This window comes from Labeo rohita, chromosome 7 (assembly GCF_022985175.1).
Source record: "Labeo rohita strain BAU-BD-2019 chromosome 7, IGBB_LRoh.1.0, whole genome shotgun sequence".
In the NCBI taxonomy this organism is placed as follows: Eukaryota; Metazoa; Chordata; class Actinopteri; order Cypriniformes; family Cyprinidae; genus Labeo; species Labeo rohita.
The window spans coordinates 49,665,276-49,684,989 of record NC_066875.1 but is presented as its reverse complement, the minus strand read 5'-3'; the positions used below and the strand labels follow the sequence as shown (position 1 = coordinate 49,684,989).

General features: G+C 35.3%; 1 protein-coding gene across 3 annotated transcripts in view; it reads right to left on the bottom strand.

Moving 5' to 3' along the window:
- Positions 1-16,548, bottom strand: part of LOC127168456 (low affinity immunoglobulin gamma Fc region receptor III) — a 101,135-nt gene extending 84,587 nt beyond the window's left edge. Inside the window, exons 1-4 of one of the 3 annotated variants that reach the window (XM_051115353.1) lie at positions 16,425-16,547; positions 12,839-12,874; positions 10,827-11,108; positions 6,451-6,570 (exon numbers count right to left, since the gene is read on the bottom strand). In XM_051115353.1, the coding sequence (XP_050971310.1) occupies positions 6,451-6,570; positions 10,827-11,108; positions 12,839-12,874; positions 16,425-16,455 (469 nt within the window). In that variant the 5' untranslated portion in view covers positions 16,456-16,547. The other 2 variants (XM_051115349.1, XM_051115352.1) reach the window with 2 other exon arrangements.
- Positions 16,549-19,714: the final 3,166 nt, after the last annotated feature.

Below are 19,714 nucleotides of genomic sequence, written 5' to 3'. Positions count from 1 at the left end.
TGACTCCCAGGTATCTAAAACCCTGACTGGACCTTTGAAAGGATACCTCCTTGTCTGAGTGGGCCAATGTCCTGATACCATCATTGCCTCAGATTTATCAGGTTTTTTAATAAATAATAATATGTCATCTGCATATAGCGATATCTTATGACAATTTCCTCCTTTATCCTTCATCCCTGTATTCTGCCAATGCTCCTTATTAATTCTGATAATGGTGTGACACTCACAAAATAAGTTTTGTTGCGATTTTTACTTTTTGTTTTCTTTCCTTCTATTGCAGCAGTGTTTTATTTTATTCTGATTTATATAATTGAATAGTAATGAGAGAGTACGAAAAAGCACACAACATGTATTTCCTAAAATAGACACAGGGTGGCAGTAATCGCGAGTAGCGTCACACAGGGACATTTAGCGATGCGCAGAGCAAGATGAGCTCATAATCCAAGTTAATGGAGAATGAGCAACTGTGTTCCTGCGTCACTGATTTCTCTATAATATTTAATATATTTCCAGGTCAGTGACACACCTTTTATGTGACTCCAGATGTTTCTAAGCTTATATGAATCCCCAGTGAAGTGTGCTCCGTAAATTAAAAACATGTAAAATGTGTAAACAGTTTAAATTGACAGTACGTAGCTGAGAAAATGGCGGCCAGTGCCCGCAGATTGTTTTTATTTATTTTTTATGGCTTCGGGGTATTGGCGGGTTATTTCAGCGTGCGTGGAAAACAGCTATGTGTGTTAAAAGGGTAAAAAGTTAATGTGAATGTACAGCATAAGACCAGTTACGGCTGCGACCATGTTTAAGGGCGCATGTGTGTTAATATTACAATAATACTGAGTAAGTTCATAGAACTGAGTGCCAAAGTTATGAGGCAGAGATGTTTATTTTGAAGTGTGAGCTTTTATAGAGTAAATGTAACAAAACTTAACTGCAAATGAGAATTGTCCTGTTGTATAAAGTGAACACTTATAAAATGTACATTTATTACAAAAATACTCTTTTGATAAGAGAACGAAGATGACAGATGTTAAAGAGAGAAGTGCAGATATGATTGATGATAGATCAAAACGTGATTTAAATGGAAAATGTTTATTTTGGTTGCATACAAATTTTGATAAGCTAATGTTTGTAAAATATGTGAGTATACATTTATGTGAAAACAGACCTTTCATGTCATCCAAATGGGGATATAACCTGTGCTTAAATGCAGAGCAGACAAAAATAACAGGAAACAACTCATGATTGCAGATACAAAGTTAAATTGAAGTTGAGAATAAAGATAATCCAAGTTAATGGAGAATGAGCAACTGTGTTCCTGCGTCACTGATTTCTCTATAATATTTAATATATTTCCAGGAGAGGATTATATATATATCTGCCAGCGGAGACCTAGCCGGGACCCGCTACAATGGCTCAATAGTATATTGAGTATATTATATTGTTTATTGAAGTTAAAATGTTCATATCTTGACATAGTAGGCTTATTGGTATACAAGCTGTACATTGTGTAAGTTTTGTTTACATTAGCCGCATTTAGCCGTGTTTAGCCGCTAAACTTCCTAACTACCACGTTATAAGGAAAGGCGATCCCAAAGATATATAAAAAGAAAATGCTTATACTCACTTCTGCTGTAGGTGAAGCTGGATCACAAATGATTCACACAAACATAGATGGATATATGTAGATCGGGAGGCGCATTCCCTTCACAAACAAATGTAATCTACTGCATCTTCAGCGGCTCAAATGTCGGGAGTAAATGACGAGCACTATGTTCATTATTACATCCAGTAACACAACACCTCAATTGCTCAATCAGAGATATTCTTGTCTAACTTACATCCCTGCTCTGGCATCGAAACATGGAAAGTTACTGGACTGTTACAGCTGATCTGAGGTAAGACGCTCATGTCAATCAACTATTGTGGGAGCGGCATCTGTGGGTGTGACGCCACAACAACAGGCATCTAAGAACTGCTCGATTTGAAAAAGGGGATATCATTTTTACAGATTAATTAAAAAACACTGCATGGATTTTTATAATTATAGAGTGGATTTGTACATACACTGCCAACACACATTAATGTTCAAAGAACATGAAAAAGTGAACTTAGCATCCGATGACCTCTTTAAGCATTCTAGAATTTTAATTTTGCCTGTTCGTTTATGTTCAATTTCTAGTTTCCTGATTTCATTCTATATCTCATTTTATTTAGCTAATCTCAATTCCTGGATGTTATTTCTATAATTTTACCTCTTATCAGTGCTTTGGCTCCCTCTTACAAAATAGGAGGAGTAACCAGCCCATTATCATTAATTTCAAAATATTCAATCAGTTGTTCTCTTATTTCTTCTTTGGCTTTACAATCATTCATTACTGACACATTCAATCTCCAGTATTTAAACTGTTTACCTTGTCCCTAATTGAAGTTTTAACCTAACTGGCGCATGGTCAGATATAATTATGGGATCTGTTTGACATTCATTGACACTATGTAAATCTGTTCTAGATGTACAAATTAGGTCTATTCTAGAATAACTACCATGTACATGTGACATAAAAGTAAAATCCTTCTCTTTAGGATGCAAGTGTCGCCAAACATCTGTCAAACCTAATTCTCTCATTATTCCTTTCTGCTGGTAACCTATCCAATTTGCTATTTAAAACACAGTTGAAGTCTCCACCAAATAAATACATTCCCTTCCTTTTCTGTGCCATTACAGAAAAAAACATTCCTGAAAAACTGTCGATGGTCTTCGTTAGGTGCATATAGGTTAAGAAGAGTAATTTTCTTGCCTGAAATTGTTCCAACTACCATGATATATCTTCCCTCTTTATCACTGTATACTTGCTCCATATTAAAAAAGACTGACTTGGCAAACATGATTGCAACACCTCTTTTACATTTACATTTATTCATTTAGCAGACGCTTTTATCCAAAGCGACTTACAGGTGGGGAATACATGAAGCGATTTGTCCTAAAGAGGCAAAACTACCTATGAAGTGCTCAAATTACCATATAACAGGCATTGTTAAAATAAGTACAAGCTAGAAAGGGAAAAGAGTTTTTTTTTTTTTTTTATGTCAAGTAGTGTCGAAAGAGATGGGTTTTCAGCAGTCGTTTGAAAGTTGTTAGGGAGTTGGCATTCCGGATAGCGGTGGGAAGATCATTCCACCAGCCAGGAACGGTGTAAGAGAATGTTCTGGAAAGTGATTTTGTGCCTCTTTGTGATGGTACAATGTGGCATCGCTCACTGGCGGATCTCAGAGTTCAAGAGGGAGTGTAGATTGGTAGCAGTGAGTGGAGGTAGGTGGGCGCCGAGCCAGTGGTTGTTCTATAAGCAAGCATCAGTGTCTTGAATTTGATGCGAGCTGCAATTGGGAGCCAGTGCAGGGTGATCTTTCTAATGTTGTGTAGGGCAAACCTGCAAGATCGAGCAGTTTTAGCAATGTGGTCTTTGAAAGTCAGCTGGTCATCAAGGATAACACCAAGATTTCTGGCAGAACTTGATGGGGTAATTGTTAAAGTACCTAAACTAATAGTGTAATCATGCTGTAGAGTCGGAGTGGCAGGGAAAATAAGGAGCTCAGTCTTTGCCAAGTTGAGCTGTAGGTGATGTTTTTTTCATCCACTCCGAGATGTCCGCCAAGCAGCCTGAGATCCGTGCAGCTACTGTTGGATCATCTGGTTCTTCCCCTTAGAAAATGAGGCACTGTAAATTTGGTCCATCCATTCTCTTCTCAGTTTTAAATGTTCCCCGTCGGACAGGTGGGTCTCTTGATGAAGTGCAACCGAGCATTGCATTTTTTTAAGCTGGTTAAATATCTTCTTTTCTTTTAATTGGGCTACTCAGTCATTTCACATTATAACTAACACACATTACATCATCCATTCACCTCGTTATAACTCTTATATATATGCTAGTAACCACTGCCTCCAGGAGTGATTTCCACTCCGCAAAGTATCATAAAAGCATCCGTCAATTTCGAAGCCAAACGATTATTATCCTGAAATGTATGCATCTTTACAAAAAGCCAGTTTCTTATACGTTTTAACCAGAGTTTACTCACATTCTGAAGCTGAAATATCCCATTTAAGTGTTACCATTTACATATTTTGAACAGTTTAGTCCTTCTGCAGAAACGCTTGAAGATCCATGTCCGCCAGCAACACCTTGCCCAATCCATTCACCTTTACCTTGCACTAACCATCTTGGCCTTCATATTTCTCTTGCTTGTCTGTCCCGTTCATTGACTTGAACTTTAATTCCTAGCTCCTGCAGTGGTAGAGCAGCATCCATCAGTGTAGGGAACGTTTTTACTCCCACCTCCAGGTAAATCCTTATCTGTGCTGGATTGACACACTGCGCACGCACGTTCTTTGTCTTGAGCCGCACCTGCTTTTGTGTCCAAGCTTGCCGTAAGATTGTGTCTTTAACTGCATAATCCCAAAATCTCACTATTATCGATCTGGGAGGTGCGATGAGATCTTTAGGTTTGGCATGCAAGGTCCCTGTGTGCTCTTTCAATCTTTATATCCATGTCCTGGGGTTGATGTAAAACTGTGGTGAGCAGGCCTTTAACAAATTCCGTTGTGTTTTCTCCTTCAAAACCCTCTGGAACTTGGCATATTCCCAAATTGTTCTGATGAAGTCTATTTTGCAAGCCTCGTCTTAGTATCCTCAGCAACTCTGATCTGTTCTTCAGTCTCCGCAGCTCTGCTTTCCATACTATTTATTTGGCTTGGCGATTTCAGTTCATCCATCACTTCAGAAAGTGCGGACACATGTGGGCTAGCTTTAGCATATCCAGCAGGGTTAGGTAACCGTTTCTTATCATCTCTTCCCCGTGCTGCATTTTCGTTTTTGGATATATTCTTATGTCTCATTGATGCACTCATTCTGAAAACTCTACTTGAGTTGGTTGTACAAATCAGGATTAGTTACAACTGACAGACGGAGCTTAACTTAAGCGTGCACCATTTCTATCGCGCCACCAGAAGTCCTGAAATAACTTGAGACATGAAAAAATAGTCGAAATGTGATATTAAAACCACCAGTAGGTGGCAGCAGTGACTGTCAATGAGTGAGTCATTGAGATTTAACCGATTCATTTAAACAGCTGATTCATTCAGGAACAAATCATTGGACTGTGTTAATGAGTGAATCTCTAAATCATTTTTATCAACTGATTCGTTCAAAAAGCTGATTCATTCACTAAGTAAACAACACCCATTGCTCAGAGATGCAAAACAGTGCTGTGATCTTTGTTTGGAACTATTTTCATTGGCAAAATTGAGCAAAAAACAAGCAATATTATGTCTAAAATGTAAGTCACTTACTGCTTTACTGAAATTGTAAATATAAATGTGTTATGCTGATATTTGCAGAAAAACGGTACTCTTTGTGTGATATAGATTAAGCTAACTATATTAAATTATATAAATATTAAAGTATACAGAAGCATGTTTGCTGTCTACAATTTGGAATACCTGGAATTTTGAGATTTAATAGACTAAAGGCATCGAACACGAAATAAATAAAAACACAACATTTTAAAATGTAACAGCATTAAATGTAAATTTCCTGCGCGTACTATACAGTGTATCTGCGCTAGACGGTTTGTCACAGTGTTAACAAAATTGTGTTAACGTCCTTTGGGTTGTCATGACAACGACGCTGCTTAGAGCGGCACTGTTTGCGTTTCATTTACAGTGAATCAAACCAGCATTGCATCGCCTTTGATACTAGGGACAGAGGTGGGTCAGACCCATATTTTAGGTCTGCTTTAATGCGGCATTGCGTCTTTACACTGAATTCTGAGCAGACACAGACCCGCTTTAGAGCAGCTTTAAATCGGCTGTGTAAAGATGCCTTAATAAATCGCATGCCTTAGTATATCACACACCTCACGCACCTCAGACTTGACTTGAGTGGAAAATGAATCATCTGTGGTTGTGCATGCACTTGTTTGCACATGAGTCTAACCTGCAAGCGTCAGACCGCTGATCGTCAAACCTGCTTTCCTGCAGTAAGTGTTCTTCTGACTATTTTTTATTAAGTAACAAATATGCTTCTGGAAAGCAGGCAGTAGTAGTAGTATCTGAGTAAAAATAAAAGTAGGCTGAAATATAAAAACTCAAGTAGAGATACTCCCAAAAAATTCTTAAGGACTGTAACAAAGTATTATTACTTCATTACAATACACCACTGCTGAATAAATGATCAAATATGCAGTACACAGAGTTTAGGAGGACAATGATATTCAACTCACCCGTCACAGAGAGAGACACAGCAGAGCTGAAATATGATGAGATTGATCTTCCATCGATGTGTCCTTTACACCAGTACTGACCCTCATCAGTTTTAATTACTTGTCTGATAGTGAGAGTGTCTCTGTTTACAGTGTAATGATCAGACATCTGTAACAATCTAGAGTAGTATGTACTGCCTTTATACCACTCATATCTCCAGTTACTGTAAGACTCAATCACACACGTCAGATTGACTGTCTCTCCAGTGAATACAGGACTGTCTGGTGTCACAGTCAGTGTAGATGTGGGTAATTCTGTAAAGAAAGACAAAAATGTAAAGTGACTCAAACAATCTTTCACTGAAAATTTTTAAATGTTTTAAAGAACTGAACAATTCACCCATGCATACATCCAGTGAAACAACATATTTATCTTTGGTGTGATGTATGCTGGATTTCTAAAGTTATTCCATTTATTCCACTTTAACCAGGGGAGCTGTAGCTCTGCAGAATATAGATTCAACCTTAATTAAATACACCTAAACCTGCTAATTGTAACAAATCACTGTTAAGGGATGCAACTTTATTAAGGGATAACTCATAATCGTAATCCATAGCAAAGGGTCAATCACAGGGCAAACAATAGAAACTCCAGAGGGAAAACCAGGAAAATCAAAACCATGACACGAAAACCAACAAGAGTGCTCTGAAATACAGTGTAAAACACAAACAAGACTTTGCAATGAGAGTAAGAATCCATCAGGGACCATATTCACAAAACATCTTAATGCTAAAAGTAGCTCCTAACTCGCAGATCTAGGATAAACTCCTACATTTTTGCTTTAGGAGTATTTCATTATTTTAAAACTAAAATCAGGTTCTAAATCTGTGAAAAGTACGGGGTAGTCAGGTGGAATCACAAGTCACTAAAACCAAATCACAAAGCGTCCTAAAATGGCAGTTGCTAGCAATTCCCCTTACAACGTAAACATTTTAAAAACATTTCATGATAATTTCCCTTTTATTAAATTATGTCCTTTTCATGTACAAGTTAGTCAAGACATAAATCCATAATGAGCCTTCATTCAACACTCAAGCACATGCATGAAGCTTTCTGCAAAACACTGGCAAAATGAATGAATGTGATGATATAAAAAAAAAAAACATAAGGAGTTATTTTTTATTACTTAAACTAATGTTTTACTGAATCATTGTTTGCTGCAAAGATAAAGTTGACAGTATTGACTCGCCATCTCCCACCTTTAGAAAGAAATGCACCTCTCATATGATTACATAACAAGAGAGTAGGGGAGTGCGGGGCACAACCTAACATTTTTTTTTTTTACTTTCTCGGATTATCCAAATCCATGTAGGTTCAGAGTTTTTTTTTATTTTTTATCCACATTTATTTAATATTATTTATTTATATTTAATTTCACACATTTATTACAATATGTTGCATTGTTATAATTACAGTGTATACATGTTTTGTTATTTACCATAAAAGAATGTAAGTTAAATGTGACAACATGGCCTGTAGGTAGGGTACATTGTAACATGTGAGGGGCACATGGTGCATGACCACATGACAGCTTAAAATGTTATCTGATCTAAAAAAAAAAATCAAATAAAAAAAAAATCAAATGGTGGCATTTTTTTTTTTTTTAAAGAATTAAAAATTATTTTGGAGTTTGACACATTGAATACATTGCAACCATGTTTGGGACGCCCTTGATCGCAAGACATCTACACAGTATAGTTATAAACAAATGTGCGCAAATGAAGAAAAACTTTCAGATAATCAGAAAAACACACTCCTCCCTCCACACACAGCTCTCATAGAACACGAGTCACATAAACAAGTCAAAATGCTTTATATTTCTTGAAATAATCATTTTTGAACATTAAATATTGATTATCAGTCTTTATTCACCTGTTTTTTTTTTTTTTTTTTTTATTAAAACTCATAAAAGTAAATAGTGTAAATAATGTCGCAGTAGATTAATAATAGTGTATCCAGAAAGTATTCACAGTGGTTCACTTTTTCCACATTTTATGTTACAGCCTTATTCCAAAATGGAATAAATGCATTATGTTCCTCCAGATTCTACAAACAATACACCATAAAGACATTGTGAAAGAAGTATTTTTGAAATCTTTGCAAATTTATTTTAAATAAAAAAAAATAATAATAATAAAAAAAAACACATGTATTCAGAATCAGAATCAGAATTAGCTTTATTTGCCAAGTGTGCGCAGACACACAATGAATTTATTGTGTTGTTTTTAAAGGTGCTCCAGGTACATACATACATGCATACATACATACATACATATCTGACATGAGAACAAAGAAAACTTTTAAATAAAAACAAAAACTTAAAATAAATAATTATATGTATGAATCTGGAACAGAAGGGCCTTAGTCAGGGAGGTGACCAAGAACCCGATGGTCACTCTGACAGAGTTCCAATATTTCTCTGTGGAGAGAAAAGAGCCTTCCAGAAGAACAACCATCTCTGCAGCTTAAAGGCACCTGAAGGACTCTTAGACCATGAGAAACTAAATTCTCTGGTCTGATGGAACAAAGATTGAACTCTATGGCCTGAATGCGTCTTGTCTGAAGCATGGTGGTGGCAGCATCATGCTGTGGGGATGTTTTTCAGCAGCAGGAACTGGCAGACTAGTCAGGATTAAGTGAAAGATGAATGCAGCAATGTACAGAGTAATGCTTGATAAAACCCTGCTCGAGAGCACTCTGGACCTCAGACTGGGGTTCATCTTTCAACAGGACAATGACCCTGAGCACACAGCCAAGATAACAAAGGAGTGGCTATGGGACAATTCTGGTAATGTCCTTGAGTGGTCCTACCTAATATGAAAATGGCTGTGCACCACTGATCTATAATAGAGAACTGGATAGCTCATGACGTCATAGAAGTGAAGCTACTGCGCCGCCATATTGCTATTCCCTAGTACTGGCAAACATTCTATTGAATGAATAGGAAATTATAGCCTTTAATGAGAAAACATCACCTAACAAGTCAGCGTTTTCATATCTGATGTCTCACTGGACATTCTCACAACACAAACGTCCTAAGCATGTAAACAGTTATTGTTTAATGTCGGGAATTCCCTCTGCTTATTAAAAAGTTACGTTCATATACATTACAGGAGCGAACATCAGATGAACATGATAAACATCGGACGTTCACCGTTTACAAATGACAAAATGCTCCTTCTGAAAAGATTTATGCTTTGTATACATATAATTTGCCTTGTACAGTTAATAATTGTTTGCTGTTTTGTTACAGTGTTTTTATTCGTAACGTTATAGGCTAACGTTATAGGTTTCAACAATGATTTCGTTAACATAATTTTGAAGCAGGTAATGATTTAAACGTTTGTTAATTCAGCCTACATAACATTCTTGTTGAGATAAATGTTAATAATATACTTTAATAATGCAAAAATGTTAAATATAACATTTTAAATATAGCAATATCAAATGATTTAAATAACTAAAAAGATAAAATGAAAATGAAACTTTAAAAATGAAACTAAAACTGTCAGCAGATGGCGCTAAATCGCTGATTTTATCACTGAATCATTCTTAACTCTCTTTATGAATGTGTAATTGAATCAATGACTCAGATTCGTTTGAATAGAGATGCGGCTGACTTTGTTTCAGTTTTTCATTGACGAAAGTGAGCAAAATCAGGTGGTGTTATAGTCAGATAAATATAATTTAAGGCACTTAATATAATTTGCACGACCTTTAAGAGTTTGAAATAGATGTTGATCACTTAGGGACATTAAAATACACATCTTAACTTGGAGAAATATATATAATGTGTGTGTGTGTGTGTTGATATGGCAACTAGTAAATACTGTAAATTTGGTTATGCTAGCATATGTGGAAATATTTAAACCAGTTAGTTTGTGCCTCATGCTCCCATATGTTTTCATTTTGAATTGGTTCATTTAGACACATTTCTAGCTTTCTATAGATCTATTTCTCATGTCTGTGAGACAAGTATTTGCTGAGTTTTGGTTCAGCTGTCATGTCTGTTTTCATTTAATATTGTGACAAATATTACACAAATATACACAAATAAAAGTAGAATGATGTATTACTCTTATCTATATGAACAAAAAATATGGCAGATTTTATGTTGTGTCCACAACATAAAATCAGGAAAAAAAAATGGCAGTGATCTCTGGCACCTTTGTGCACTAATAGCTTCTTCTGGAACACTCAATAGCGCACATTTATCTAGGTTAAAGCTAGAGCGAGTGGCCATGTTAAGTTGCTGTATTTCTGACGGAGACCCATTCCCTCTCAGCCAATCACTGTGGGCTTAGTTAATTAGCTTAGTAACATCATCTATAGCATTAAGGTTAATCCCGCCCATTCTCTTAGTTTCTTATTCAAAATTGGTCTCAGCAGCTTTGTGAACTGGTTTCAAAAATGAACTCTTACGAAAGAACTTTTACTGCTACATTTGTACCTTGGAACAACAGCTAATGATTTAAATGAGTATTAAACAGATGTGAATATGATCACTCACCTGATACAGTCAGTGTAACAGCAGCACTGATGTCTGATGATCTCTGTGAGTCTGATCTCTGTCCTCTACAGCTGTATTCACCACTATCAGACACAGAAGCAGCTCTGAAACTAATCACTGCTGTTGTTGTTGTTGTTCTGTATGGATTGTGAGTGTCTCCATCTTTAAACCAGTATATCCACTGAATGTTTCCTCCTCCCTGTATGTCACATGTGAGAGTGAATGTCTCTCCTCTGAACACACGCTGATCTGGCTTCACCTTCACCACAGCTTTTGGTCTCACTGTATCAATACACATGAATAAATATTGATCACCTACAGTATGACTGTATCAATCACTGTTATGAACTCAAAACCTCCTCATTAGAAAAACTCTTTTGCATTTTGCAATAGGGTCTGGCTGCAGACATGTATTTTCGGACCTGCACTCTCAGATATCTGCACTTCCAGAAGTGACATCACCTGCAGTCTATTTTATTTTTATTTTATTTTATTTAATTATTCTTTTTTTTTTAATATCTCAAATCTCTCAGCATTTTACAACAGTAGCCAGGTGGTGAAGACAAGAAAAAAGAAACTAAATTACAATGTCACTCGCAATCGCCACCTGCACTCTCTGAGCTACCTGCAACATCACTTGCAATCACACAAATGGTGTGTGTTGCCAGTGGAAACAAGACGCTGTGGTGGTTAAATGATTAAAATCAATTCAACAGCAGAACGCACAGGGTCCTGCACAAGGTCACAGGGTCATCTGTAGGAGATAAAAACAAGACCCACAAATCCGTGGCCACAGAACAGCAGAATATGAACACAGTGCACAAAGTATCTGGGTAAATGTTTTCGTCCTGTAGAAAAACACATAATATGGCTTAATGTATAAAGATACTGCTATTAAGAGATCAAATTTGATATACAGTTTTTCGAATATAATGTGTATATATAGGCTATATAGTGTTTACCTCTGCAAAATGTGGCATAACGGATTAAGATGATAAAGACTAAACTCAATATGCTCCTATTCATTATTAAAATTACTACACACAAGCAGGTGAGACCAGAATAAACACAGAATAAACACAGTGCTGCATATATTCCATTTTCCCATATAGAATGATCTCCACAGCCCTTTTATATCATTGTGTTTTATTGATATTGACTTTCTGCGGGAGGAAAACGTATATTTAACGCATTACGTTCTGGGCTCGTCTGCTTGACTATACAGAGTTGGTCCTTTTAATAGCATTTAATGCATTTCTTATTGCGCGTTCATATCTGCTGGTATATACTTTGTCAACAATAAGGTTTATGCTGAATTTGGTCTTTATAATCTTAGTCTGTTTTGCCACATTAAGCGTTTGCTGGGCAAGTATAAAAGTGAAAGTTTGCGCATTGTGTTCATGGCCATATGTTTGCCTTGAAGTACATTAAATTAATAAACTATATTACAAATTTGATCTTTTAATGGCACTTAATGTATCCTAATACATTAAGCCATATCAAGTGTTAATGGTTTTCTACGAGATACTTTGTGCATTGTGTTCATATTCTGCTGTTTTGAGGCCTCAGATTTGAGGGTCTTGTTTTTATATCCTAAAGATGACTTCCAGGACCCTGTACGTTATGCTATTAAATTAGTTTTAATCATTTTAACCACCACAGTATTTTGTCTCCATTGGCAAAACGCACCATTTGTGTGGATTGCAAGTGGCGATTGTGAGTGACATTGTAATTTATTTCGTTTTTTCTTGTCTTCACCACCTGGCTACTGTTGTAAAATGTTGAGAGATTCAATTAAAAAATAATAAATAAATAAATAAAAATAAAAAAAAAATAAAATAGACTGCAGGTGACGTCACTTCCGGAAGTGCAGGCGTCTGAGAGTGTAGGTCTGAATATGCAAGTGCATGTCTGCAGCCAGAACCCTCTCGCATTTTGGGCAAACAGACATCAAAGAACTACAAAACATTTCACATTTATTAAATCAAATGTACTGCAATAATGCACAGTACCTTGAGTGAGTCCAGCGTGGATGAGGGACATCAGCACTAAACGCAGAAGGAACACAGATATAAAACATCTCCATTCATTCAACACAATGCAAATCACTGAAACATGTCTATTGAAGTTTATTTTATATGAACTGAAAGTGTCTTTCTATGTTTAAGTAAGCAATGTCTACATCACACACAATGACGTCACAGGACTCGTGAACTGATACTAGAGTTGACTCAGTGATGGATTCACTGCTGCCCACAAAAACAACCACTTCACTTTCAACCACTGAGATTCATTCAACAAATGATAATATTCCCGTCAACCATTGTGATGGCAATTTCTGTAGTGCTGTCTGTTTAGCTTTTTGGTCGTTTTGTTTTTATATTTGTTTTGCTGTCTTTGTATTTGTGGTTTTCTATTACAGTTTTGCTTACACACAAAATCTTTACTTGTAACATCATTTCTGAAACCTGACACTCAAACACCAGAACCACACACCAAATCTACAAAACCATACACTAATTCCTTGCCTTTGACTCAATCTCATTTCAGTCTCATAAAACACTTTCAGCAAAACACAATTTACATTTCTCTATGTAACACACAAAAATCTATCAGAAAGTATCTTGACTTCATTTTTCAAACACAACTTATCAAAATGCCACACTAATTCATCAATGCCTTAACTCCTCACTTGTGCAAACACTCGCTGCTTTACTAAACATCATCCAGTCATGGCTTTAGAATAGGCTTTGTAATAATCACCTTTTTCAAAATTATGTTTGGTTTCTGTCCCGACTACACATGGTTGATGTACACTACCAGTCAAAGTTTTTCTTTTTTTTTTTTATTCTTTTCTGCTCACCAAGCCTGCATTTATGTGATCCAAAATACAGCAACTATTGAATCAGTCATCTATATTTAAAACAGTTGAGTACATTTTTTTTTTTTCAGAATTATTTGATGAATTTAAAAATCCAAAGCATTTATATGAAATAAAAAGCTTTTGTAACATTATACACTATACCATTGAAAAGCGTGAAATTATTTATTTATTTTATTTATTTATGTATTTTGGAAAGAAGTTATAGAAATTTATACTTTTATTTAGCAAGGATGTTCAAAAGTGATGATAAAGACATGTATAATGTTACAAAATATTTCTATTTCAGATAAATGCTTTCTTTTGCTTTTTTTTTGTAAACTTTCTGTTTATCAAAAAAACCTGAAAAACATCTACTCAGCTCTTTTCAACATAATAATAATAATAATAATAAATGTTTTTGAGCAGCAAATCAGAATATTTGAATGATTTCTGGAGTAATGATGCTAAAAATTCAGCTTTGAAATCACAGGATAAAATGACATTTCAGTGTATTCAAATAAAAAAGTTACTTTAAATAGTAAAAATAGTTCAGAATTTTACTGTTTTTGCTGTACTTCGAATCTAATAAACACAGGCTTGATGAGCAGAAGAGACTTCTTTAAAAAAATTAAAAAAAAAAATTAAAAACATTTGACTGTAGTGTATTTATTTTCTTTTATATTGTGTGATACTGTATTCGCAACCAGTTGCTTACAGTAAAAAAAAAAATGTTTTTCGATCTTGCTTTCATATTTACTGTGGATTTTTAAATATATCTCTGCCGAAAATATTATGGCAAAAGTGTTTGCAACATAAGACAAATGTTTGCTTTTGAGATGTATTTGTGGCATTTTGAATACCGAATCCGAGTCATGAAAATGAGTCCTTTAAACACTGTAGTGAATTTCCTATGGATAGCATCATGTAGAGAGGACGCTGTGCTCTGCTCTGTGAGGGTTGTTATTACTTGGAGTTCTGATAAAGAATGAAGCAATACGTTGGTGTACAAACTGCAGTGCTTTATCAAAACATTTCTGTGTTGGGCTAATGCATATACCATGGCTGTTTGGGTGTTTAATGTAATGGTGATGGGCGTTCCGTTTCCAACATGCGCTGCACGCAGTAGACCAATCACAACAGACTGGGTCATCAGACAAATCCCTGCAGATTAGCATCACGCAAAGGAGGGGTTTGGAAATATGAATGATTGAGCCATTTGTTTGGGAGTCGATGAGCAAATAAGGTAAAAATAAATGCATATTATGAGACAATGAAAGTATTTTTTTGACCTTGTATCTTTATGACCTTGTGTCAACCTGTTGTTGGGGACTCCCAAAACCAAAATATGAACCTTTCATAATCCATATAGGGACACTTTAATGTTTTACACTGCTGATTCTTCACCGGAACAAAGCAAGCTGCAAAGCTCCTAAACAAATGAGGTGTTTGAGATGAGACTTCCTGTTTGATGCATCAAATTATTATGACTTTACAGTGGCTGCAAAAAGAATTTACACACTTAAGGCGTTGTCACATAAAGTATAGTTATAAACGAACCAAACTCAGTTCAGTTAAAGTGAAAAGAAAAGAAAAGTGTGGCAAGTGCTGCAGTTCTTTTAGTGTTCACAATTTAAACAGGCTAATACAACATACACATATTTGCAATATATCAAAACATGATCATAAATATGATCTATAACAACTGTGTTTTATAATAATTCTGATTGTCAAACATCAGTTGAACATGTTTATACACTGTGTTAACGTGATGAATTACAGTTGTGGTTTTTCTGCTAAGAACATGAGCAGAACTGACATCATACATCTGCTTAAAATGATGTTGAAACCAACTGGTTAAAAATAATTGAAAGTGTTTCAGAAAACAGAAGTTAGTTCTAAAAAAACGTAGTAAGGACATTGTCCATGTGACATCGGTGGTTCAACCGTAATTAAATGAAGCTACAAGAAAACTTTTGTGTGTGAAGAAAATAAAAATGATTACTTTGTTTCACAATTTCTTCTCTTCCATGTCAGTCTATATGACACACATTCACGAGAGCACCATGACGTGTGTTGCTGCTGATGCAGGAGAAGAAAGAGCCTTGAAAGTTTCAGTTCCCTTACTGTCTACTGAGGACAGAAAGCTCTCGGATCTAATAAAAAATATCTTAATATGTGTTTTGAAGATGAACAAAGGTCTTACGGGTTTGGGTGACATGAGGGTGACTAATTAATGACAAAATATTAATTTTTGGGTGAACTAACCCTTTGAGTGTGACTTGCATGTCCACATACATTACCATATACTTTAACATATCATCACACTGAATTTGAACAATACAAAATTGATAATCTTGTGGGCAGCACGCAGACATACAGCGCCATTGCTAACCCCACCTCCCCAAACACTTCACTTCCTGTCAATTGTGATCTGTCCCGTCACAACTAAGGCAACATATGGCAAAAATAAATAAATAAGAAGAAGAAGACCATTTACCAATTATCATTGAGACTAAAGTTATAAACCCTCCTACACACAGCACAACCTGTTGAAATTGATCTACATCTGAAGACGGTGTAGAGGAGAGCAGCCAAGCTCAGTTCCTGTAGGTTTGCAGCCCTGCTAATTTTAGCTGATTTGAGAACTACAGGTAACAAGGTTGGAAACACTGCAGGACTTTGGCCTTTCAGAAACTGAGTTTGCACCCGGGTGTAGAATATAATAAAATACTTACAGAGGATGAGAGGCAGCGCACTGGAGCCCATACTGACACATTAATAAAATAACTGCTGTCCTGCGTGATTTAAAATAGACACTTCCTGTGTTTAAACATTTCACACTTCAAGAAGAACTGATGAAACGAAACTCTTTACAGAGTTACACAGAGAAATAGGAAGAAAAACACATGAATTATATGATTTTTAGTTTTTTTTTTTTTTGAGTGCATGTAAGTCATTAGAGCTCTGTTGTTAGAGAGAGAAGTACTTTTGGAATTGTTCTGAAACTGTTGTTTTGTTCATTTACAGCCACAGCCACAAACATTAAGAAGAGTTCAGAATATACTAAGTAAAATCACGAGGTGACGTTCTAATGTAGAACTTTTCATGTAATTTGAGTTATGCTTTTAGCTGTACAGTGCAGCTGGTGAGATTGTGAGTCGCTCTCTGCTCTCAGTGTGTCGCCAAAAGCCTTGCCTTCAATATAGATAACAATAGGCGGCTGCAGTCATGGCAAGTAGAAAAGTTCTATAGAGAATAAAGCAGAAGTAAAACCAAATATCAGCTCAAGTCACCACTCACTCAACACATTTATTAGGCCTCTTAAAGGCCTAATTGAAACCCAAAATTGTATCCAAAAATGAAAATTCTGTTATTTATTACTCACTCTGATGTTGTTCCGAAATGTTCCTGTAGTGAGGATTTTGTTAAATAATCTGTGTAACATCAGTGGTTCAACTGCAGTATTATAAAGCTACAAGAATACTTTTTGAACTTGGATCAAGGACTGACACTGAAGAGAAGAATTGTTGGATAATATCATTACTTTTATTTTCTTCACACACAAGAAGAATTTTCGTAGCGTCATTACCTTGCGCTTGAACCACTGATGCCACATGGGCTGTTTTAATGGGATAATTTTATTTTAGACGACAAACTGTTGCATCTGTGACAGCAGGTATACAGCGAAACGGAAGAGAGATAAAACTCCTCACACTATTGCAAGAGCACAAGAGTTTCATCAACCAGCACAGCACTTCCTATAAAGATAAGAAGGAAGAATTTAGTCACATGTTGATGCAGATGAGCATGTATCGCTGACCTACGAAAAAGACAATTCTGTGAATATTTACTTACATTTTACATTTAGAGGTTTCAGTTCCTCTTGAAGCTCATAAACAGATATAATGTTTGGGCCATTTCACTAGTTTTTTCAATGTTGCAGGGTCAGATTTGGAGGAAAAGTCAGGTGGATCTGCTGGTGGATTTTGGCTGAGTATAATTAACAAACAAAGATTCTTGAGAAGAGGAGAGTAATGTTTCAGGACTCCAGACAGTCATCACCACACATGAAATCTGTTGAAAAGTATAATGTGATTAATATCTTGCTCAAAATATCATCAGGATGTTTCCTCTCTCTTACATCCTTTGTGGAGCAATAATGAACTCTCTTCACATTTCCAGGATTGGAATGTGCAAACTGGTACATGAGAGACCACAAATATAATTTTTGTGTTGCCACAAAATCTTCGGGCCTTCTCTTATACACCTAACATTTTATTTTAGTGCTAGAAGACTGTAAATGTATCAGACATCTGCCCTCTGCTGGCTGCTTATAGAGGCTGAAGACTGTTGTATTTAATTGTATTACTTTTTCGTGCAAGCAATTTAAATGCCATATTGAATTTAATGTGATAACAATGAGTCTGTGAGGAATAGATTGACAGTCTTTACAATATCACACACTGTATAAAGGACAACTCACAATTCTTAAAACTGTTTTATAGAGGTGTGTCTGTCATAGATGCCATTTGTAGCTAAACTCAGGTGTTTGCTATGATTTAAATTTGATAATCTACATAATATTCACATATGCGGTTCATAGCGGACATATTGTATTGGCCCTACAGTTACAGCATGAAATACTATTTAAACCTGTAACTTTTGTATTTTATCTATTTTATCTCACAATTCAGATTTTTTCATTGCAAATGCAAGTTTATATCTCTTTCATAACTCGATTTAACTCAACAGTAGCGAGTTTGTCAGTTCTGAAAAGAAAAAGCCAGAAGTGTGGGATATAAACTCATGATTCAGAGCTGAGAAGAAAAGAGAGAATGACGAGTTGATTTTTTCATATAATCTCAGAATTGTAAGAATAAAGTCCAAATTTTAAAATATAAACTCAAATTGGCAATTTTATTGTTTTATTCAGTGGTTTCCATAGACTGCTATTTGATTTTTATTTATTTATTTATTTATTTATTTTTTGCCACCAGATAGTCTCCACCCACAAAAAAGTCATTAAAAAAAATAAAAAATAAAATAAAAACTGTGCAAAATCAATACAGAAAATTCCTTCATAATAACATACTAGAGTGTGCCCTATCTTTACAGAGTTTTCTTAGAGTGTAGTGTACCAACTAACTGCTAATACACTGCTTAAAACTATAATTGTTCAGAATGTGTGGTTTAACTAGTTTACTAGCTAATAAAAAAACACCTTAAATTGTTCAAAAATGTGTAAAAGTGTAATTCAGTGTTGTATTTAAAAATAGTTGTATAATATTTTAATATTATATAATACATTTATATTATTTTACAAACAATTCTAAATTAAAAATAAAATATATATTTTGCTGAGATCTGATGCAGTGACACAATTTTGCATTGTGATTACATAATGACATCACAATGTCATTTAGCAACTGTCAGCAACAAGTCGACCTTCCTTTAGTAACTTCCCCTGAAAATTAGTTGTCAACACTGACCCCTGCATGTTTATTACACATTCGTCAAAATGGCTTGGTTGGTGAAGATAGGTCTGATGCCGAATGGGGTTTTTACGGACACCAAGACATTTTACTCTAGTTTGAAAGTTTAACCAAAAATAAAGTTCAAATGAACTTTCCCACCATTATTGTGCTGATGGAAAAAAGGGGACCACTGTTTATTTGCACTGATTTGTCTTGCTTGGCATGAAATACCATAAAAATGCTAAACATATGTGTATTTAAAATGTTGACACTAACAATTTAATGTGACTTTTATGTAAAGTAAACTTTTATGTACAGCTAAACTCGTTCATGTATTTTCTGCACATCTGTATTTAAAAATTTGTTTAAATATGTACCAGCTGAGAATTATTCTGGATGCCTCTATAAGTCAAGAAATTGAAATATTGTCTAACTCAACTTTTTGACTCACACTTTTGTTAATGTTTAACCTATTTATATAGAATTAACAATACAGATTGTGTCAAAGCAGCTTTACAGTACTAAATTAGAAACCGGTGTGTCAGTAATAA